General features: G+C 43.6%; 1 protein-coding gene across 1 annotated transcript in view; it reads right to left on the bottom strand.

Moving 5' to 3' along the window:
- The window catches only part of HPSE2 (heparanase 2 (inactive)), a 541,826-nt gene that overhangs the window by 124,638 nt on the left and 392,403 nt on the right, over positions 1-24,785 (bottom strand). Inside the window, exon 5 of the mRNA XM_033941874.1 lies at positions 5,190-5,361. Within this exon, the coding sequence (XP_033797765.1) occupies positions 5,190-5,361 (172 nt within the window). The remainder of the gene's footprint in view (positions 1-5,189; positions 5,362-24,785) is intronic.

Raw genomic sequence — 24,785 nt, 5'->3', positions numbered from 1 at the left:
AAAAAGGAGGTACCCAGTTATAGAATTGCCTTCTATATGTCTTCATAAAATAGGCCCATAAGAAGTGCTCATTCAATCTCTCCACCTAGATGTGTAATAAAATGACTCTCCACTTTAAAAACATAGCTGTCCTGAAGTACTAGAGTTTTAGTCCTGTTCTGCAATAATGAACTGTGACCTTCAATCAATAAACTTTTTCGCAAGCAAATTCTAATCTCAGCTTACCACTTAGTGAACCCACTGCTACGGTATCACAGTAAGGCCTAAATTCAGTAAATGAGCGTTATTTTATAAAAGGCACTCCGAGTTGGGCACCATTTATAGGATCTGCACCTAATTTTGGTAGTGTAGATTTACACTAACTAAATCGGGGTGTAAATCCTTGTGCGTAAAGTAGACACAGATCCCCCAAATTCTTTAGTGAATGTCCCTGACCCACCCCTGACCCTCCCATAGCTATGCCCCCTTTTCATTTGGGCGCTAAAAAGGTTTATGCATGCATCTTTATAGAACTGTACCTAGTAAGATGTACGCCTAAATCCAAATTGTTGTCAATTAGCCCCCATAATTGATTGTTATTTATTTATTTATATTTATATCCCATCCTCCCCAAAGAACTCAGAATGAGTTACAAGTTAACATTTACAGTGTTACATTATATAGGGATACAGTTAACATTTATAGGGTTACAGTAATAGTACAAAGGGTTACCATACAGCAGTGCATAGTGTCATGACTTTACAAATCAGGGTGCATAGTGTGTGGAATCTATCTGATAGTGCAATCTAATATACTGTAGATGTTCCATAGGAGTTAAACTGGGTTTGGTGACAGACGTGACTGATACATTTAGCATCAGTGACGTATAATATAAAAGATATATTAGGCAAAGAGTTAGATTTTTACAGCTTTTCTGAAGTTTAGTCGGCCCTGTAGGGATCTGACTTGAGGAGGTAGATTATTCCAAAAGCTTGGTAGGAAGTGAGAATAAGATTTTTTTTTCCTGCCAGTTTAGAGATGAAGGGCATGGCTTGAAGCTAAGAACATAAGAATAGCCTTACTGAGTCAGACCAATGGTCTATCTAACCAGTAGCCTGTCCTCACGGTGGCCAATCTAGGTAGCTACCAATCCAGGGCAACAATGGCTTCCCCCATGTCTGTCTCAATAATAGACTATGGACTTTTCCTCCAGGAAATTGTCCAAACTTTCTTAAAACCAGTTACACTATCCACTGTTACCACAACATTTGCCAATGCCTTCCAGAGATTAACTATTCTTGGAGTGAAAAATATTTCCTCCTCTTGATTTTAAAAGTATTCCCTTGTAACTTCATTGAGTGTCCCCTAGTCTTTGTAATTTTTGATGGAGTGAAAAATCAGTCCACTTGTACCCTTCCTACTCCACTCAGGATTTTGTAGACTTCAATCAAATCTCCCCTCAGCCTTCTCTTTTCCAAGCTGAAGAGCCCTAACCTTTTTAGGCTTTCCTCATACAAGAGGAGTTCCATTCCCTTTATCATCTTGGTCGCTTTTCTTTGAGCCTTTTCTAGTGCCACTATATCTTTCTTGAAATAAGAAGACCAGAATTGAACGTAATACTCCAGGTAATGTTGCACCATGGAGTGATACAGAGGCATTATAACATTTTTAGTCTTGTTAACCATCCATAGAAACATAGAAACATGTTGGCAGATAAAGGCCAAATGGCCCATCTAGTTTGCCCATCCGCAGTAACCATTATCTCTTTCTCTCTCTGAGATCCAATGTGCCTTTCCGAGGCCCTTTTGAATGTATATCACTTTGCATTTGTCCACATTAAATTTCATCTGCCACTTGAATGCCCAGTTTTCCAATTTCCTGAGATTTGCCTGCAATTTTTCACAATCTGCATGCGCTTTAACAACTTTGAACAGTTTAGTGTAATCTGCAAATTTAATCACCTCACTTGTTGTTCCAATTTCTAGATCATTTATAAATAAGTTAAATAGCACCAGTCCCAGTACCGATCCCTGTGACACTCCAATGTTTACTCTCCTCCATTTTGAAAAATGACCATTTAACCCTACCCTCTGTTTTCTATCTGGTAACCAATTCCTAAGGCACAAATGAACTTTGCCTCCTATCCCATGACTCTTTAATTTTCTCAGGAGCCTCTCATGAAGAACTTTGTCAAAAGCTTTCTGAAAATCTAGATACACTACATCAACCTGCTCACCTTTATCTACATGTTTATTCACACCTTCAAAGAAGTCAAGCAAATTGGTGAGGCAAGATCTCCCTCGGCTGAACCCATGCTGACTTTGTCCTATAAAATCATGTTTGTCTACGTGTTCCACAATTTTATTTTTTATAATTGTTTCCACCATTTTTCCTGGCACTGAAGTCAGGCTTACCAGTCTGTAATTTCCCAGATCTTCCCTGGACCCCTTTTTAAAACTCAGCGTAACATTGACCACCCACCAATCTTCAGGTACTATAGACAATTTTAGTGACAGATTACAGATCACTAACAGCAGGTCAGCAATTTCATGTTTGAGTTTTTAGTACCTAGATCTATCACTTTTTTAACTTGCCGATTTGGCTTAGTACATCTTCTAGATTCACTGAGATTTCTTTCAGTTCCTCCGCATTATCATCCTTGAAGACCATTTCCAGTTCAGGTAGATCTTTTACATCTTCTTCCATAAATACCAAAGCAAATAATTAATTCAGTCTCTCTGCTATGGCCTTATCCTCTGAGTGCCCCTTTTGCTCCTTGATCATCCAACGGTGGGACAAATTCCCTCACAAGTTTTCTGCTTCTGATGTACCTAAAAAAATTGTTATGAGTTTTTGCCTCTTTTGCAAGTTTTTCTTCATATTCTTTCTTAGCTTTCTTTATCAATGCTTTGTACCTAACTTGCCACTGCTTGTGTCTCTTCTTATTTTCTTCATTATGATCCTTTTTCCATTCTTTAAAGAATGTTTTTTTGGCTCCAATAACCGCTTTCACTTCACCTTTTAACCATGCCAGCTCTCATTTCCTCTTCTTTCCAATTTTGTTAATGCAAGGAATACATCTGGTCTGGGCTTCCACGATGGTATTTTTAAATATTATCCATGCCTGGTTTACCATCCTAACCTTTGCAACTGATCCTTTTAGCTTCTTTTTAACCATTTTCCTCATTTTATCATAATCGCCAGTTTGAAAATTAAATGCCTCTACAGTAGATTTCTTTTGTGATGTCACTTCAGGTATCAGCTCAAATTTGATCACATTATGATCACTGCTTCCCAGCAGACCCAACACACTCCTGTACTATGCCTTGCATTCCACGAAGGACCAAATCTAAAATAGCTCCCCCTCTTGTTGGTTCCTGGACCAGTTGTTCCAATAAGCAGTCATTTATGATGTCTAGGAATTTTACCTCCCTAGCACTCCTTGATGTAGCATTTAACCAGTTAATGTTGGGGTAATTCTCCCAATTTTTTGTTTGTTAGGGTCAAAAATATTGATGATGTATAGCCAAAAACTAAAGGCAAAGTAGTATCACTCTGCTAGGGGATAAGCTCCTGCTGTTTTGTATATGAGTAGGATAGTGAAAAGTATTGTAATTGAAATTTCCCATTATACTGTTGCCCAATTTGCCAGCTTTCCTAATTTCTGAAAACATTTCTTTATCTGTCTGCTCATTCTGTCCTGGGAGATGGTAGTATAACCCTTCCTTTATATTCCTTCCCTTCACACATGGAATCTTTATCCTTTTCAGGAGAAGGCATAAATGTTAGCATGCAACATACGTGAATATTTTAAAATGTACATGCATAAATCATTACTCTATTCATGCTCCATCCATATTCCTCCCCAGAACCTAAAATTTTCTAGATTCTCAGGCAGTACACTTAAATTGCAGTGTCTCTCTTCTCCATCCAGTGTCTCTATTCCTGTACAGCTGTTCCTGCAGCTTAAGAAAATACCAGAGCCCAAAGGAGGGGGCCCAGGTCCCCAAGGCTACACCCTGTACAATCCGGCATCTTTCCTTCCCCTCCCATCACTGCTCACAGCTCTCTCTCACTCCCCAGCTCACAGGCTGCCTTTGGCACTGCAGTATGGAAGACATGCTTATTGGAAAGGTACAATGGGGGTTGGGCTGGGGAGTGAACAAGAGCCATAGGCAGGGTCAGGAGGGGAGGGAATGATGCCAGACTATGTGAGGTGGGGGAGAGAGAAATGTAAATCTGTGCAGCACTTCTAGTTTGGATTCTCAGGTGGTCTGGAAGTCGTAATTTTAAAGGGTCCGGAATCTCAGGCGGTCTGGATTTTTGGACTTGTACTATACACTCTGCTTTTTCTACATATGAATAACTCCTTGATGTTTACTTTGGCCATAAATTGTAGCACATGAGAGGTGAGAAAAAAAGGGAAACAAGTCAATGGAAACCTTAGGATTTCTTGATAGATACAATGTTACTGTACTATAAATCAGAATCTTTTACATGTTTCCTAAAGATACGTTCTATTGTCTAGTGGTAAGCTACTGTATGTTTCATGGATCTTTTTGAGATGCGAAGGAACTAAAGGTATTTCACACAATCCTTTATTTCTTCAACAGAATAATAATAATAATAATAATTTATTAATATACCGCAAAGCCGTGAAGTTCTATGTGGTTTACATCATTTAAAATACAATAAAAGTTGAAGATTAGAGACTTAAAAAGTACATACATCGACTCAACATGTTTCGGCCCGAATGGCCTGCCTCAGGGTCAAAACATCACATCCAAGTGGTGGCGATTTTCCCACAGGGTGATTCATGCGATGTTAAATTGGTCATTGGATGTGATGTTTTGACCCTTATACAGACCTGTAAGTCTCCTGAGGCAGGCCATTCGGGCCGAAACATGTACATGTCGAGTCGATGTATGTTCTATTGAAGAAATAAAGGATTGTGTGAAATACCTTTAGTTCACCAGTCTCTTTTGGACTATTGGACTTTTACACTCCTTCGCGTCTGAGTGTTGTGTTTGTGGATTTGACTCTCCTGTGTTACCCTATGATGGATCTATTTACCAGAGATTTTTTGAAGTAAACTGTGACCAAACTTCTAGCTAAACATCATTCTTGACATATCTGCATTACTCTTTTGTGTAATCATAGTAAGTAATGAAGCCCTGAAGTCCCAAAACATAGCTAACTGCTTTACATACCCATCAAGCAGTACTATGACATTCTTCCTGGGTCTCCCAATATTAGGTCCATACAAGCTTGCTCTGGAATAGGTCCGAATAGACTGTAGCATGCTTCTTAGCTGAACGTAGTCCTTTCCTAACTGGCTTCCATTCACTGTACGTCCATTAAGGGCCCGATAGTTGTTGGGCTCTGAAGAAACATTAGACATACAAGTCAGAGCTATTAGGATTGGTCTTTACTTTCTGTCTCATCCTCACTCCTCCTTCTTCAACTAGCATTATAAATAAAAAAAATAAAAATGAATACAAGAGCAAAGGTATACAGTGAGATGCATCTAATATTTATGTTTGAATTTATTACAATCTGTGATATACCAACCTTATCGAGGCATATTAGAGCAGTTTACAAAATCTATAAAAGAAAATTCAAGAAGAAGAAAAAAAAGAAACAATAACTGAACTGAGACAAATCATCATTGTAGGCAAACAAACTCCAGTTCCATAAGCAAGGGTGAAACTGCATGTTTTAAGGCCTGCCTTAAACCAAAGAAGAGAAAACTCTTTTCATAATAATGGTCCTAATCTATAGAACATCAAAGGCGATTTATTATTATCTAATTGTATAAAAGTATAAAGACTCAACGTGGACCATGTTTTGACCAGAGGCCAGCCTCAGGAGTCCTAGAGTCTTATTAACTTATAATGAGTCAAATCACACCTGATATAAAAGATGAAGCTTAGTCACATCTGCAGGACGAAAAACGCCATGCAGAATTGGGCATGCAGTCTAAATGAGCTTTAGAGGGCGACGGGACAAATAACTTATTCTCCACTGAACATATAGAGCAGAAAGGAGTGTGATGAATGAGCACATTAACCCCCGGATTCTCTAACTGACGTCCATGTCAGCAGCCACCTTAAAAGCGGCTGCTGATGTGTGTCAATCACGCAACAATACTGGTTAGAGAATCATGCCTGAGCTACACAAAGCTAGGCGGAAGAAATGTAGACTGGAAAAACCTGGCCTACATTTCAGCCATCTATCTTTGCCGCCAGACCGCAGCTTGCCATCAGCTGGTTGCAGCAGAGGAATTTTGCCTGATAAGCTGAGCCGGCAAGACTCACCGAAACCTCGGCTTCAGGGAGTCCTGCTGGCTCAGCTGATCAGGGGAAATTTCCCTGCCATGATCAGCTCAGCTAACTGTGGCAGGCAGAAGACTCCCCCCCACACACATACAAACACACACTCACACCCGACATCGGCAGGAGAGATGTCCTCTCTCTCCTGCCTGAACAACCCCCCAACAGTCCCCCACACCTGACATCGGCAAGAGGGAAGCCCACTCCCTCCTGTCTGAATGACATGCCCCCTAACCCCCCCCCTACACACACACACATCTGACATCAGCAGGAGGGATGCTCACTCCCTCTTGCCTAAATGACCCCCCCAACCCCTAATGCCATTACAGGAATACTGGCAAGAGAGATTCCCACTCTGTCCTGTTGACAGGCCCGCCTCTTCACAATGGTGGGCCGTCCCCTTCCTGGGGCATCCATGGATGCACTGGGAGGGGCCTAAGATCCTGATTTGCCTAGGTGCCTAAGATCGGCTCAGCTGATCGGGGGAAGTTACCTTGCTGTGATAAGCTGATAGCAAGCTGCGGTCTAGTGCCAAAGATACGCAGCTGAAATATAGGTCAGGGTTTTCCGGGACCCACTCCTACACTCAGTGGCGTAGTAAGGGTGAGGGGCATCTGGGGCATTGGCGCTCCTCCCCTTGCCCTCTCTGATGCCACTTCCTAGGCACGGGTCCTGGAAGTGATGTCAGAGTGCCAAAAGGGTACGGGAGAAGACAAGTGGTGTATGCGACAAGCAAAGAAGCAGGGAGTGAGCAGATGAGGAGGGGGGCGGAGAGGAGGAAGAGTGCCACCATGCCCTTAGGAAGACTGCGCACGGGGCAGACTGCACCCCACTTACTATGCCACTGCCTACACTAGCTGAGAATTTTCAAGCACCAGGGCCAGTTTTAGAAAAGCTGGGGCTCAGGGCAGAAATTAAAGAGGGGGGCCCTTTTCCATCTGCCCCTCTCCATATTTACCACATATGAAATGATTTCTTCATACACAAAACACAGATCAATGGATCACAAATTAGAAATAGAAATGCCAAAACTGAACTGGAAATCCCCAAAAGTTAAACTCTGCAAGTACTTCATTTGGCACTGAACACAATAAGTGGCATAACCATGAGAGGGGGCTGGGTCTCCCATTTTGAGCTTAGACCCTCAAAATGATCATCTCCCTTGCTGTAGCTGGTAGTATGTTCAAGCTCACCAGCTGACCACCTCCTCCTCCTCAGCTCCAGCGACCAGAACTTTCCAAGTTCTGTAGTTAGCAGTAATACTTCAGAGATGTTACGGCTGCCTCCCCCCTAACTTGGCTTTCATGCAGTTATATTTTGCATTTGGGAGGGGAGAAAATTTGGTGTTCATTCACCCATTTTGGGCTCCATCCCCTCTTTCCAAATCAGCTGTGTTGCTATGCCACTGAATAGAATACAAAAATATTTGTGATGCACGTATTCCAAAGCTCACTAACACTGGGAGGAATGGAGGAAAATTGTCCAAAACAATACAAACCCTCCACTGTATACGTCAAAAATGCTACCACGCTTAGAAAAGGTGAAAAAAAGCCTCAGTTTACAGTGAGCCCATTGTAATATGACTCTACTCAATACACATCATCAGCATAAAGAACTTTCGCCCCTCTATATTGCAGAGAAAAATACAGTGTTAAGTTCTATGTGTTTGTCAGAGGTTTAAGCTTATAGGGTACTAGCTGATGCCCCGGCGTTGCACGGGTATTTAATTATAGCAATAACACTGTAAATGGATTCAAATAAAGATACTTTATAGTGGTGAATGAAATTATTTTTTTACAGCTTTATAAAAAGTACAATATTAAAATTATAAAGTGAAATATTTGACAAAATGAATACAATACAACTAACACAAAACTTGATTATAAACAACATTTTTAGTTTCACCTCCAGGAGCAAGAACATATAAATTCTTGGGTGAACCCACCCTTGAGCAAGCAACATAGAGTTGTCCATGGGAAAAACAGGGGGATCTTAAATCCACTCCACAGTATGTAATAGTCTGTCCCTGTGATTTGTTGATTGTGATAGAGAATGCAAGTCTCACTGGAATTTGCAATCTCTTAAACTGAAAAGGAAGATCTGTTGGAATAAGTGGTATCCGCGGGATAAATACGGTTTCACCTTGTCCCTTTCCGGTTAAGATAGTCGCTTCAATTACATTGGCCAGTAACCTCTTTACACAAAGCCTTGTGCCATTGCAAAGTTTTGGTGTGTCAAGGTTGCTAAGTAAAATAACTGGAGATCCCACAGCTTTTTACATTTTTTCCATTGACTTGAATGGGTGAAATCAGATTTTCTGTTTGTAGCTCCGCCCACGTGTGCAGGTGGGCCGCGAGACCCCCAGAACATATCACCCCAGGTAGTGAGGGATCTGCATACCAAGTTTCGTTCAAATCGGACCCACAGCTTTTTACATTTTTTCCATTGACTTGAATGGGTGAAATCTGATTTTCTGTTTGTAGCTCCGCCCACGTGTGCAGGTGGGCTGCGAGACCCCCAGAACATATCACCCCAGGTAGTGAGGGATCTGCATACCAAGTTTTGTTCAAATCGGGCAAGCCGTTTTTGCGTTGGCATCTTTTTACATTTTTTCCATTGACATGAATGGGTGAAATCTGATTTTCTGTTTGTAGCTCCGCCCACGTGTGCAGGTGGGCCACGAGACCCCCAGAACATATCACCCCAGGTAGTGAGGGATCTGCATACCAAGTTTCGTTCAAATCGGTCAAGCCGTTTTTGCGTGATCGCGACACATACACACACACATACATACACACATACCTCCGATTTTATATACAGTGGTGCCTCGCATAACGGACGCCTCGTACAGCGAACGCTGCGCATAACGAACTTTTTGTCTTGCTCCCTATAACGAACTTCGTTTCACACAACGAAGTCGCCCGAGGGGCCCGGGGGGGGGGGCGGAACTACTCTCGCCGCTTCCTAATGTGAGCCGGGAACAGCAGCACCCTCCTGTCTGAATGCAGTGTTCCATCATCTCCCTCCACCTTACCTTAGATGCCGAGTTTTCCGGCTTTCTTTTTCGGCCAGCCACACACTTTCAAAGAGCAGCACATGCGCGCATGCTCTGTTGTTCAATCTTCTCCTCTGACGCAACCGGAAACCGGAAGTTGCAGGAGAGAGAACATTGATCAACTCCAGCAGCTGCGCGTGCACAGCTTTTTGAGATCGTGCGGCTGGGTGAGGGAGAAGGCTGGCAGGCTCTGCATGTGAGGTGAGGTGGAGGGAGGGAAATGTAGGGCTGCAGAACGAATTATTTTGTTTTACAGGTATTCTTATGGGAAAACGCGTTTCACACAACGAACGTTTCACATAACAAACTTGCTCCTGGAACGGATTAAGTTCGTTGTGTGAGGCACCACTGTATATAGATTGAGTAGAGTCATATTACAATGCATATCCCAAAGCTATATATTCCAGTTAATAAATTCAAAATAAAACACACATGTGCCTCATTGTCTGGACATGTTGTTTTTCCATTATCTTGGTCCCAGTTTCTCTTTCTGCTTTTTGTCTATCTTCTACTACCATTCTCTTTCCAGTATCTACTGTCCATTAGAACTATCTGATTCAGGAAAAATTTTTTGATTCGATTCGATTCAATATTGCCAATTGAATCGTTTTTTTGATTCAATATGATATGATTCACTTTGTATGATATAGCTTTAAAATTAGCTGCTGGATTATTTTGCAGCCTCAACACTCACCCCACTCCCTTTGCCCTTTCCGACCCCATGCCGGCGCTGTCAGGTGTAAACAAAACATAGAAACATGATGGCAGATAAAGGCCAAATGGCCCATCTAGTCTGCCCATCCGCAGTAACCATCATCTCTTTCTCTCTCTGTGAGATACCTCGTGTCTATCCCATGCCTTCTTGAATTCATACACAGTCTCTGTCTCCACCACTTCTTCCAGGAGACTGTTCCACACATCATCTACCATCCTTGCTGTAAAAAAGTATTTCCTTTTATTACTCTGGAGCCTATCACCTCTTAACTTCATCCTATGCCCTCTCATTCCAGAGTGTTTTAGGTTGCATTTCAGGGCATAATATCAAATTAGGGCAAAAATAGCTGTTGAGGAAAGGTTCAGGTGTTAATTTAATTCTCTCTCACCCACCACAAGGCAGAGCCTTTTTGAGTCTCTTTCATTTGAAAGGAAGCTCTGGAATGAGAGGACATAGGATGAAGTTAAGAGGTGATAGGCTCAAGAGTAATCTAAGGAAAGGGTGATAGATGCGTGGAACAGTATTCCGGTAGAGGTGATGGAGACAGAGACTGTGCCTGATTTCAAGAAAGCCTGGGATAGGCATTTGGGATCTCTCAGAGAGAGGAAGAGATAATGGTTACTGCGGATGGGCAGACACAATGGGCCATTTGGCCTTTATCTGCCATCATGTTTCTATGTTTCTATGAAAGAGACTCGACTCATGCACATTTATGCCACATAGGTATTTAAACATCTCTATCATATCTCCCTTTACCTGCTTTTCCTCTAAAGCAGTTGTTCCCAACCCTGTCCTGAAGGACCACCAGGCCAGTCGGGTTTTCAGGCTAGCCCTAATGAATATGCATGGAGCAGATTTGTATGCCTGTTACTTCCATTAAATGCAAATCTCTCTCATGCATATTCAAGTTTCAAGTTTAATAGATTTTGATTTTTACGCAATATCATATATTTCAATGCGTATTACATGTTTCCAATACATAATTACAATTACAATACAATACAATACAAAATATTCATTAGGGCTAGCCTGAAAACCCGACTGGCCTGGTGGTCCTCCAGGATAGGGTTGGGAACCACTGCTCTAAAGTATACATATTGAGATCTTTAATTCTGTCCCTATATGCCTTATGATGAAGACCACACACCATTTTAGTAGCTTTCCTCAGGACCAACTCCATCCTTTTTATATCTTTTTTATGATGCGGTCTCCAGAATTGTACACAATATTCTAAATGAGGTCTCACCAGGGTCATCAATACCTTCTTTTTCCTACTGGCCATACCTCTTCCTATGCACACTAGCATCCTTCTAGCTTTTGTCATATTTTCAACCTGTTTGGTCACTTTAAGATCTGACAAGACCTACCTCTAGTGAATCCATGTTGCCTCTGGTCCTGTAATCCACCAGATTCCAGAAACTTCACCATTATCTGTTTTAAATGTGTTTCTATTAATTTGTTTACCACAGAAGTCAGACTTATTGGCCTGTAATTCCCTACTTCTTCCTTACTTCCACTTTTGTGTAGAGGGACCACATCCATCCTTCTCCAATCTTCTGGTACCACTCCTGACTCTAGAGAAGCATTGAAAAGGTCAGTCAGTGGAGCCACCAGAACTTTCCTAAGTTCCTTCAGCATCCTCGGATGTACACCACCTGGCTCCATCGCTTTGTCTATGTTTAATTTAGCTAGGATATTACGAACACAACCCTCTGAACATCCACCATCCCTATTCATGTTTGTCCTTCTGTGGTCCCACTCCCAGATCTTCAGCCGTGAACATAGAACAGAAATATTTGTTAAGCAATTCAGCCTTTTCTTTATCAGCTTCTACATATTCCTCCCCTTCACTTTTGAGTCTCACAATGCTACTTTTCTACTTCTTCCTATCACTGATATATCTAAAAAATGTTTTGCCTTCCCATTTTACCGTGTCAGCTATTTTTTCTTCCATTTGTATCTTTGCTTTCCTGACTTCTCGACCAGTCTCTATTAACTTTTCCAGACATTTTTGCCTGTCTTTCTCTTTCTGCGATCTTTTGTAGTTTATGAAAGCTAACCTCTTATTCCTTACATTCTCAGCTACTTGTGTTCACTATCTAACACAAACTCTGGCAGGATACACATTTCAAATCTGATGTATTGTAATCACAAAATAGAAATAAAATTATGTTTTCTACCTTATGTTGTTGATCATCTTATTATTCAAATCATATTGGTCCCAGTTCTGATTTTTGTTTGGCTCCTGTTCACTCACTCACTAGGGTCTTCTGCCCATTTGACATTTTCTTCTTTTTCTATGCTCACCATCCATCTTCCATCTCTGTACCTTCCCTTCTCTCTCCTCCTTCCTGCAGGTTCAGCACCCCCCTCCTAATGGTCCAGCACCCTCTCTCCCTTCCCCTCCAGCTCCAGTCCCCTGTCCAGTGTCTTTCTTCTTTCCCTCCGCACCCCTTCCACCCCATGTAGCCAGCACACTCTCTCTCTTCTTCCAGCCCACCCCCAGCCCATGGTCTGACATCTGTCTCCTTCCCTTCTCTCCCCCCATGTCCTGTCATCTTTCTCCTCTCCTACCCTTCCACCTCTCCCTTCGTGCTCTGGCATCTCATCTTCTTCCTTTCTGTCTCTCCCTGCCTCCCTTCCCCATGGCTTGGCACTCACTCCTCTCCCTTCCCTTCCTTCTCCCATCCCTCCAACTGGATGGCTTTCTTCCTTACCCCTCCCTTCTCCCAATCATGCATTATCTGTCCTTCTCAACCCTCTCCCAGCCTGTGCAGTATCTGCTCTTCCCTGTCTTCACAATTCCCCCACTACAGCCTGTTCAACCTCTGGCATAATGAGGGTGGGAGGCACCCAGGGTGGAGGCGCCCCCCTTCAACCTCTTTTCCACCCCTCTGTTTATTCCTGGCCCCCATGCCACACACCCCTTCCCTTTCCCCATACCTGTTTATCTTCCCTAGCACAAGCAGCATCTCCAACCTGCTGCCCGCACCAGCATTGGCTCTCCCTCTGATGTCAATTCCTAGTCATGTGACCCGGAAGTAACATCAGAGGGGAGCACTGAGGCTGGCATGAGCACAGGTTGGAGCTGCTGCTAATGTTGGCAAAGAACAGGAGCTACAGTGGGGAGGGGGGGAATGAAGGTGTGTGCTCCAAAGGAGGAGTGGGAAGGAACGGGGTGGGCAGAGAGAAGCAGAGGTGATGGTGCCCCCACCAAGATGGTGCCCGGGGCAGTCCACCTCCCTACTCCACCTTACTATGCCACTGTGTGCAGCATCTCTCCTTCCCTGCCTACCCAACTCCCCCCCCCCCCATCCATGCAGCATATGTTCTTCCCCCAGAGGGCTCCTTCAGCATGACCTCTTTCTCCAGCTCCTGATTCCCCCACCTACCTCCTCCCCAGCCACTGCAATTGTAAATCTTCAGCAGCCAGCAGCGGCAATGAGGTGAGCCTGCTGCCATCGGCCTGCCCCGGAAGTCTTCATTCTGAAGCAACTTCCTGTTCCTGCATAGGCGGGACACAGCAGAATGAAGAATTCCGGGACAGACCAACAGCAGCAGGCTCACCTTGTTGCCGCTGCCAGCTGCCCGAAGATTTAAAATTACAGTAGTTAGGGAAGAGGTAGGTAGGGAAGTCAGGAAAGCCATAACTGACTTTTCAGACCTTCAACCACCAATTTTTTTGGGAGAGGAGCCATGAACCTTGTGCCCCCTCCCCCATTCTGAGACCTATGCTTCCCACAATCCCCAGCTCATGCAGCATATTTTCTCTCCCTTTCCACACAACTCCCGAGTGCTACCTCCCTTTGGTGAATCGATTCAAATCATGAGTCAGACAGAACTACTGTCCATTTTTTGTCTCCTCTTCTCTTGTTCCATTACCTGACTATGACTATCTCCAACATATTGATTCCTCCCTTTTTTCTTTTCTGTCTCTGTACACTCCAATCTCGCTCTCTTTCTCACACTTTTTCTTTTTAAATTTTCAGTTATCTATCAATTTTCCATCTCCTCTCAGTCCCTAACTTTCCCATTTCCCATCTCACTCCTTTCCCAGCCTGCTATTTCCATCTATCTACTCCCTGTTACCATATTTCTACTACTGTACTGAAGTGCTGTCTGCAGCCCTCCCCAGGCTTTCCTTCTGCCACGGTTCATCTCCAATGATGCAAATTCCTGTTTCTGCCTGGTTAGACCACGGCAAAAAGAAAGCACAGAAAGAAGCTACAGATAGTGCTTCAGAATTGCTCCAGCAGCCGGTGGTCCCCTGCAACCAAAATAGATTTTGTCAGTATGACCGAAGGTGAAGGTGATGTACTTGGGCAGATAGAAGGGAGAGGAAATGGAGACCCACGGGGTGGGCTCCTCAGAGCTTTGGGGCCCAGGGCAGTTGCTCTGTTTGCCCCATCCCTAAAACCTGCTCTGTCAAGCACTATTCTTATCTCATATGCATCTTCTTTATAATTAGTCCCCTTATTTTCAGCGATCTATATGCTCCATGTCTGCTTACACCATATGCTCTCTATTAAATCCCCACCACACCCACCCTTTATTAAGTTGCGATAGAGGGTTCTACTACAGCCCGGAGTGCTAAAAGCTTTAACGCTGCATTTAGCATTCCAGGCCATGGTAGAAGCCTCTACTGCAAATTAGTAAAAAGGGGAGGGGAGGGGGGGGAATGTTTTACCATGTAATGTATTGTGTCGACATTATAATGTAGCATACAATGCCACACTTTGATTGTGATTTGAATATTTTTACTGCTGCAATTGTCTAATGCTTATGTTTGACTTATTCTTGCTCTACACAGCTTTGAGTGAATTCCTTCAAAAAGATAGTAAATAAATCCTAATAAATAAATATGTATATATACATCCTTGAAATCTAGAAGTGTTTTTCAACCTTTTTATACCTATGGACCGGTAGAAATAAAAGAATTATTCTGTGGACCGGCATCGGTCCGTGGACCGACGGTTGAAGAACACTGGTCTAAGTCGTGGGCCAGACCCCGCCCATCTCTACCCAATGTCCACCCCAGACCCCACCCCCGCCCCCATAATAGTACTAATTGCACCTTGCACGTCCTGTGCCTCATCTGGAAGCCTTCCCTCTGACGTTGCAACGTCAGAGAGAAGGCTTCCGGTTCAGGCGCAGGACGCCCGTAGGAGCCACTGTCCGTGGCTTTGTGCACTGAATCAGTTAGGAAGAGGGAGCTGGCTCAAAGATAATGCCGCATTGATCGTACCGTGGACCAGCAGTTGAAGAACACTGTTTTGGGCCTGATGCACATGCTGGCCCTGTGGACCAGCAGGAAATTTCTGTGGACCGGCACTGGTCCATGGACCGGTGGTTGAAGAATACTGATCTAGAAGATGTGGAGGGCCATTTTCAATAGAACATCTAAGTCTGACATGGGGTGTTTCCCGCAAGACATCTAAAGTCGGAGGGAACAGCATTGATCTCATTAAGTTTTCTCATGGGTTAAACACTCATGACACACGTATACAGTTCACTATGGATTTTTCATCTGGATTTGGAAATCTGTCAAAAAGATTGTGTTTTTTTTAAACCAACAAAGCCAACTGACAAAAATACTGCAAGGGTGGCTCGTGCTAGTGTTGATGGATTTTTTGTTTTTTTTTCTTTGCAGTAACCTATTTCCTTTTGGTATTGTTTACAAATTGAAGTTTCTGATCCATCGTTGTTAATTAGTAGCCAGGTACTTCAGATGACAGGAGTCAAGTGGCTCAAAAGGAGCTTTCATCAGCTGGGTTAGGATGATGTTGAAGTAACAGAAAAATGAAGTGCAGATAAAAACCATATGGCCTGTCTAATCTGTTTAAGCATGCCCTTTACTATCCTCTCTTCTCCCTTAGAGATCCAACGTACAATATTTGCTCCAAGATTTTGTGAATTCAGATAGACTTTCTCCATCATCTCCTCTGGGAATTGCCTAGTACAGAGTTGAACAATATAAATTATCTAATCTAATTTCTATGGGAGAAAAGACCTCTGAAATCTTACTGGGAAAACTTAGCTGACAGATTTTCCCAAACATAGGTCATATGTCTAAGCTCCCAACTTTTTAAATATAAATTTATTTCACAAACATTGCTATAAAATTTCAAATGAAATTTTTCATAAATCTTTATATAAAGCTGCAACAATACCAAGGAAAGCAAGCACCAGAACTTATCTTTTGCATGATGGGGCCACAGTTTCACTCCCATATTCGAGCTTCATCAAGCGTTCTATGCTGTGCAATATCTTTAAAAATCTTCTTGAACGCTACAATATATTTCACTCTATCTTGTGCTAATTCAAAATGGCGTTGGTAAAAATTCAGCCACCCTCTGATAAGATGCTGCGATATCTTATCATCAGGTCATCAGGTCAAGTGGGACAGGCACTTTCATTATAACTATGTTCACGTGGAGCCAGTTAAAAGCTCATCCCTTGTTTAATTGAGGAGATGGCTGGGGACTCTGAGAATGGTGTTGCCATAGGTAGGTGTGCTGAGGTTGGGCCTGCTGCTGTGGACAGGAAAGAGTGTACCTATGCCTTTGAGAGTAGTAGGTTCCTCTTTGGGACACACCAGGAAACCTCTGAGATGTGGAGGTTACAGAAGGAAGAAGCTGAGAAAGGGAATTAATGGTGTCAGTATGCTTCTTTTATATACAGTATATACTTTTGAAAGAAGTTTTATTATAAATGTATAAGTGTTTTTATATATATATTTTTGAATTTATATACTGTATATAATTCCTAAAAATTTTTTTAATGTATGTTATTCTAGACCTCTGAAGCAGGCTGAAGGTTGAAACACTAGCAATGTTGGGTATTTTGTTGAATAAAGAACTTTTGGCCCCAGTTTTGCTGGCTTGTACATTTCTTTTTGTGCACTAACGATCATATTAAAATCACACAATTGCAGGATCTGCAGGGCAAAGAAGAGGCACTGTGGATCAATTTGGGAGAGGGAATGGTGAAGATGGACGAAGTGGAAAGAGATTTAATAGTAGACATTCAGAATATATCTAAAAAAGGGGAAGTCTTACTAATAGGTGATTTTAACATGCCGGATGTTGATTGGGGTATCCCTATTGCAGGGTCTTCTAGAAGTAGGGAGATCCTGGACTCTCTACAAAGAGAACTGTTCCAGCAGTTGGTAATGGAACCCACACGGGAAGGAGTCATCCTGGACTTAGTGCTTACAAATGGGGAAAGTGTTTCTGATGTTACAGTGGGTGATCATTTGGCATCCAGTGATCTTTGCATGGTACGGTTTAATATTAAGATGGGTACAGAGAGGTCTCATTCAAAAGCAAAGGTCCTAGACTTTAAAAAAACTAACTTTATTCAGATGGGGGATTACGTCAAGGAATTGTTGTCTAGATGGGAACATCTAGAAGGAGTGGAAATGCAGTGGGCAAAACTGAAAGGAGTAATTGTAAGAGTGACAAACCTTTTTGTGAGACAAGTAACTAAATATTAGAGGAAAAGAAGGCTGCTTTGGTTCTCAAAAGTAGTAGCTGAGAAGGTAAGGAATAAGAGGTTAGCTTTCATAAACTATAAAAGATCACAGAAAGAGAAAGACAGACAAAAATATCTAGAAAAGTTAAGAGAGGATGATCGTGTAGTCAGGAAACCAAAGATGCAAATGGAAGAAAAAATAGCTGACATGGTAAAATGTGGAGATAAGACATTTTTTTTAGATATATTAGATATATTACTGCAACAGTGGCATTGTGAGACTCAAAGGTGAAGGGGAGAAATATGTAGGAGCCGATAAAGAAAAGGCTGAATTGCTTAACAAATATTTCTGTTCTGTGTTCACGGCTGAAGTGCCAGGAGTGGGACCACAGATGACAGACATGAATAGGGATGGAGGAGTGGTAGACTCTGATCGATTTGTGTTTGTGAGGAGCTAGCTATAATAAAAGTAGGCAAAGCGATGAGGCCAGATGGTGTACATCTGAGGGTGCTGAAGTAACTTAGGGAAGTTCTGGTGGCTCCGCTGACTGACCTTTTCAATGAATCTCTAGAGTCGGGAGTGGTTCCAGAGGACTGGAGAAGGGCGGATGTGACTCATATTCCATGAGATCCGCTATTCTCACATTACCCCTCTCCTCAAGTCATTTCATTGGCACACCGCCCATCTCTGAATACAGTTTAAACTCCTCTTGCTGACTTACAAGTGCATTCAATCTTAAGCCTCCCAATATCTCTCTTCACTTATCTCCCCCTATGCTCCTCCCCGTGATCTCCGTTCGTCGGGCAAACCCCTCTTATCTGTACCCTTCTCTTCCACTGCCAACTCCAGACTCCGTCCCTTCTTTCTTGCGGCGCCGTATGCTTGGAACAGACTGCCTGAATCAATACGTTGTGCTCCCTCCCTAGCAGCATTCAAATCCAAGCTAAAAGCCAACTTTTTGAATCTGTTTTCAAGCTCCTATACCTATACTCACTGTATCATTTCCTTTACCATAATCTCCCCAACCCTGAAATGTCCTATCTAAATTAGATTGTAAGCTCTTCTGAGCAGTGACCGTATATTTTATGTTAAAATGTACAGTGCTGTGTATGCCTTTCAGCGCTTTAGAAATAATAAATAGTAGTAATAAATAGTAATAGCAGAAGGAAGTTGGGAAACAGTGCTGCATTCCTCCTGCAATGGTACGCGTACCCCCTGGGTATGTGTACTGCGTGTTGAAATCCTCTGGATTACAGAACCAGAGGCAACATGGATTCACTAGAGGTAGATCTTGTCAGACAAACCTGATCAATTTCTTTGGGTGACCAGAGAATTGGATAGAGGGAGTGTGCTAGATGTGGTGCATTTTGATTTTAGCAAAGCATTTGATAGTGTTCCGCACAGACGTCTAATAAATAAACTGAGTGCCCTTAGGATGGGTCCCAAAGTGATGAGCTGGCAGTGGCGTACCTAGCATATGTGACACCCGGGGCTCATCAATTTTTGACACCCACCCCCAACTGTATGAAAACATGATTTTTAGTAACAATCCATACATCACACATGAGTGAGTACCTAGGAAAAGGCAGCATCTTACATACTGCAATGAGCAGTACAACATCAATACACCCATTGTAAAACTAAACAAGCCAGACTAGTACAGATCAGTCCTGCAGTCAATCCTAACAAAAAACCATGTCTTTCGAATACACAGAACACAGAAAACACCTTCTCCTAGTATGGAATATGTAATCACAAACTAACCCCTCCCTCTTTTACAAAACTGTAGTGTGGATTTTAGTTAAGGAGGTAACAGCTCTGACGCTCATAGAATTCTGAGCATCAGAGCTGCTACCACTACGGCTGGCGCTAAAAAATGCTCCACAGTTTTGTAAAAGGGGGGGGGGGGGGATAAAATAGAAATACATAGACAATGGTTAAATTGAACCAGCAAGAAGCTGGACTCTGCATACAATGCTCCACAGAAACAGTAACACATGACTCCTAAAGCAATAAATAAATAGAAAATTTTTTTCTACCTTTGTCTTCTGTGGTTTCTGCCTTCCTCATCTTCTTGTAACTCTCTTCCTTCCATCCACTGTCTGCCGTTTCTCTTCCCCTATATGGCATCTTCTCTCCTTCTTTGCCCCTTCCAGAAACTGTATGCCTTCCCCTTCCATTTCTCCTTTCACCCCCATTGGTCTGGCATCTCTCTCCTCTACTTCCCTCTCCCACACCTCTCCTCTGCAATCCCTTTCCCTTTTTCCCTCATTTTCCTTTTCAATTTATTTTCTGCATCTGTCTAGATTACGTTCTTACTATCCTCTCATCAATGTCCTTTTTTACTGTCTACCTAAAGCTTGCCACCTCTTTCCCTCACCCCTCCAGTGTTTCCCTAACTCAATCTTTTTTCCCCCATCATGTGCCCTCCTTTTATTTATCCCCTCCTTCCATCATGTACCCTCTTTCTCCAACCCTTCCATGTAGTACCTTCTCCTCTCTCTGTCCACTTCCATCCAGCGTCTGCTACCCTCTTTCTCTCCTCCCATTTCCTTCCTGCATTTGCTCCCCTAACTCTCCCATCTGCACTTCCATCCAGCATAGGCTCCCCACTACCATCCAATGTCTGCCCTTTCTCTCTCCATCCACCCCTCTTCAATCAGCAACTGCCCCCTTTCTTTCCCTCCAATATCCTTCCCCCTTATGTCTCTCCCCTTTCTCTGTACATCAATTCCATCAGCACCACCCTTCCATACCACCCTGCCCCCTTTCTTTCCGTCCGCCACTCTTCTATTCCAGCAGTCTTGCTCCTTTCTCTCCCTTCATGAAGCAAGGAACCGCAATGATTGTAGCTTCCGGCTTCCAGTCCACCCCACTCCGACGTACTTGCTCTGGAGCGGACTCGGCAACCGCATGCTGGAATGTCCCGCGATAACTCATCTGCTGGCACTGCTCCAGAAGAAGTAAGTTACGTTGGAGGGAATGGACCCGACAGACGCAGGGAGTTGCCACAATGTCCCGCAGTGACGTAACTTACTTCTTCCGGAGCAGAGCCAGCAGACGGGTCATCGCAGGACCTTACTATACCTCAGCGCAGCTGCAGACTCTGCTGCAGAGAAAGTAAGTCAGAGGTAACATGACCATTTATTTTTTTCATCAAAAGGGGACATCTATTAATTGACTGTGTATCCTTTCTTTCATTTCTTTCTTTCTGCACTCAGGCCCAACAATTGTCTCTTTCTATTCCCTCCCTCCCTCCCTCCTTCCTTCCCATGTCCTTAGTGCCCCCAGTGCCTCCTTCCTCTGTCCTTAGTGCCTCCAGTGCCTCCGTCCTGTGTCCATAGTGCCTCCAGTCCCTCTGTCCTGTGTCCATAGTGCCCCCAGTGCCTCCTTCCCTTGTCCATAGTGCCCCCAGTGCCTCCGTCCTGTTTCCAGTGCCCCCAGTGCCGTCCTGTGTCCATAGTGCCCCCAGTACCTTCCAGATTTTGTCCAACCCCAAAGCCAGCCAGCCTGCCTGCCTGCCTATCTATCTCCCTCCCTGCTGTGCTAAAGCCAGCCAGCTTGTCTGCCTACATCCTTCCCTCACTGCCACGGAAAAAAAAAAAGAAAGCCTCTCTCCTTCCTTTCCCCTGGTCCGTACCACTGCAGTCTTACCTCCCCGCTGCTGCTAATCGCCGACAAGAAGTCTTCTTTCCGACGTCAGTTCTGACATCATAGAGGACGTTCTGGGCCAGCCAGGCAGTGATTAGCTGGCCCAGAACGTCCTCTCTGATGTCAGAATTGACATCGGAAAGAAGACTTCTTGTCGGCAATTAGTAGCAGCAGCGGGGAGGTAAGACTAATGTGACCATTTATTTTTTTTATCAAAACGGGACATCTATTAATATTCAGTTCTGCCCTAGCCCCACCCCCAGCCCCGCCCCCAATTTCTTCCATTCATTTTCATGTACACACAATATCTTATTAATAATGGTAATGGTAAACATAAAATATTCATAATGGTAAACATAAAATATATTAAAAAACCACAAAGCACACGGTACGCAGAGAAAATGTTAATTATCATTTACGAGTTTCAGGGATTTTTTCAAAGATATCAAACAGATTACTTTAAAATATGCAATGTCACCTCAGTAACTATAGAAAAATAGACACATATAGTGCAAAATATAGACAGCAGATATAAATTCTCAAAACAGACACATTTTGATCACTAAATTGAAAATAAAATCATTTTTCCTACCTTTGTTGTCTGGTGATTTCATGAGTCTCTTGGTTGTACTTCCTTCTTCTGACTGTGTATCCATTCTTTCTTCCCTTCTTTCTTTTGCATCCAACATTTCTTTCACAATCCAGCTCCATCCCCTTTGGGTCCAGGTCTTTCTCTCTTTTCCCTCTATTACCCTCCCCAGATCCAGTGTCAGTTCTCCTTTGTACCGTTGTTCCAGATCTCCCTCTCTCTCCCTCCCTCTCTGTCTGAACCTCCCATAGTCCTGCATCTTCCTCTTGTCTTTCCCCTTTCGTCCAGAACTTTCTCTCTGTAGTCTTTCTAATCTGCTTACAACACCCCCCCTTTCTCTGCCTCTTTCTCTCCTTCTTTCCTTCCTCCCTCCCAGCAGATTTTACATATCTCCTCCTTTTTTCCCCTCAGATCCAGTATCTGTCTCCTTCCTCTTTTCCTCCTCCTAGGTCTGGTATCTGTCCCCTCCCCTTCCCCCCTGCTCTGGCATCTCTCTCTCTCTCTGCTCCGTTCCTCCCGTTCTTCCCTGGTCTTCCTTCTCAATTTATTTTCTGTCTCTGTCTAAATTCTTTTTTATTATTCAGTCCTCAATTTCCCTCTTTCACTGTGTCTACCTATAGCTTGCCACCTCTTTCCCTCACCCCTTCTAGTATCTAACTCTATCCTCGTCCCTCAATCCAGCATGTGCACTTTATTCTTTCTCCTCCCCACTTCCTTCCAGCGTCTGCTCCCCCTCTCCCCCACACTTCCATTCAGTGTCTGTCCCTCTCTCTACCCCTTCCATCTACTGTTCACCTTCTGTCTCGTCCCTTCCAGTCACTGCCCTCTTTGCCCTTTCCATCCAATGTCTGCCTTCTCTCTCTTCCATACAACATTTTCCTTCTTTCTATGCTCCTTTCATAACTATCTATCCTGTGGCCCTTCTCTCCTTTGTACATGATTGATTTCAGCTCTGCCACCTCTCCATTTTTTTCTCTCTGTCACCACCCCATCCCCTATGCTCAGGCATCTCTCTTCTCCTTTCTTTCCTTCGTACCCCACAGTCTGGTATCTTTCCTTCTCTGGCATCTCTCTCCTTTCCTTTCCTTTTCTTCCATCTTTCCCCCTCCTCTATGCTCTGACATCTCCCCCTTCCTTTTTCCTTAGGCTGGCATACCTTCCTCCTTCCCTCCAAGCCCTGGCATCTCCTTTCATTCCCTCCCTCATCTTCCTTATCCCTCCAGCTGGGTACAGCAACACTCTCCCCTGCAGCTCTGGACTTCCCCACACCTGCTCCCCCAAAATTGCCATCTACGGTTCCTCTTCTTCCTTCCTCCCTCCCCCCGCAGGACTCTGGGCACCATCAGCTCTTACTCCCTCTAACGCCAGCCCTGCAGCTCCGAACTTCCCCACATCTGCTCCCCCCCCTCCCCCGGATCGCTATTATTTTAAATGTTATGGCAGCTGTGGTGCTGTATCCGTCAGAGGAGACTTCTAACCTCGGCCTGCCCTGGAACTCTTCCTGCAGCAGCCACCTGCCTAGGCGGGAACAGGAAGTCACTGTTGCAGGAAGAGTTCTGGGGCAGGCCGAGGTTAGAAATCTCCTCTGAAGGATACAGAGCCGCGGCTGCCATAACATTTAAAATAATAGCGATCTGGGGGGGGGGGCAGGTGTGGGGAAGTCCAGAGCTGCAGGGCCGGCGTTAGAGGCAGTGAGAATGGACAGCTAAGCGTCCAACGTCACCTTCAAAACTGGGCCGGCTGTGCATCCCCCCAAGACGTGAACCCGGGGCGGATTGTCCCCCCCCCCCGCCCCCCATTTGGTACGCCGCTCTGAGCTGGGTCAAGAACTAGTTGAGTGGAAGGTGACAGAGGGTAGTGATCAATGGAGATCGCTCTGCGGAAAGGGATGTTACCAGTGGTGTGCCTCAAGGTTCTTTTTTGGGGCCTGTTCTTTTTAACATTTTTATAAATGATATTGCTGAAGGGTTGTCGGGTAAGATTTGCCTCTTTGCGGATGATACCCCGGATGGTGTTAATGACATGAAGAAAGACCCAGTGAAGCTTGAAGAATGGTCTGAAATATAGCAGCTAAAAAATGCAAGGTCATGCATTTGGGCTGCAAAAACCCAAAGGAATGATACAGTTTAGGGGGTGAAGAACTTTTGTACATGACAGAAGAGCAAGAATTGGGTATGATTGTATGTTATCTAAATATTATCTAAACGTGGCCAAACAGGCTGAATTTTAAGCTTCTGTGCTAATAATCTGCTGGCTTTGTTACCTTGCACAAAATATGATGGGACCCATTTTTAATGGAACTATTCCAAGTGTGAGCAGCTCCCACACAGATAAGTTCAACTCACCAGGTGATACCCAGAATTTCAACAGCACTCACCCAGACAATGCTGCTGAAAATTGAATCATTATCTAGGCCATAGTGGACCAGGAGTTATCTGATTAGAGAGACAGTATTCTGCTAACCAGGTAACTATCTAGATAAAGTTAAAAACAACATAAAGGATGTCCTAGCTTAATCCAGGTACTGCTATGAATATTTCTGCTACCTGGATATGTTCTGGTGGCTGCATTACAACTGGATATTTAGTTCCAGTATCTGGATAGCATCTATCACTGAATATCCTAGTATATAAAGCCCACAACACCCAGCATTTAAAAAAAATGATGACCATTGTGGGCTGAATATTGACTCAAACAATTTTTGTTTCTTCATATTAAAGTTAATATTATCCATATCTAGGCTTTCAAGGCTGATCTCTTAGCCTTTGATTGTCTCAATACCTTTCCTGAAGTTCACCCAGACATGGTCTGTTTCTAATCTACATTTCTCTTCCAGTAACTACTTTTTCTCTCTCTCCCTCTCTCTCACTTTCTTCTTTCTAGAGGCTAAGGTTATAAATTTCCTTCTAACAACTGCTTTGAAGTATTCCCAGATCACATGTGGTGTATGGTTTCCTGTGTCACTGAACTGTAGATATTCCTCATTTCCT

This window comes from Geotrypetes seraphini, chromosome 4, assembly GCF_902459505.1.
Source record: "Geotrypetes seraphini chromosome 4, aGeoSer1.1, whole genome shotgun sequence".
Taxonomy (NCBI): domain Eukaryota; kingdom Metazoa; phylum Chordata; class Amphibia; order Gymnophiona; family Dermophiidae; genus Geotrypetes; species Geotrypetes seraphini.
This window is presented reverse-complemented; position numbering and strand designations above follow the sequence as displayed.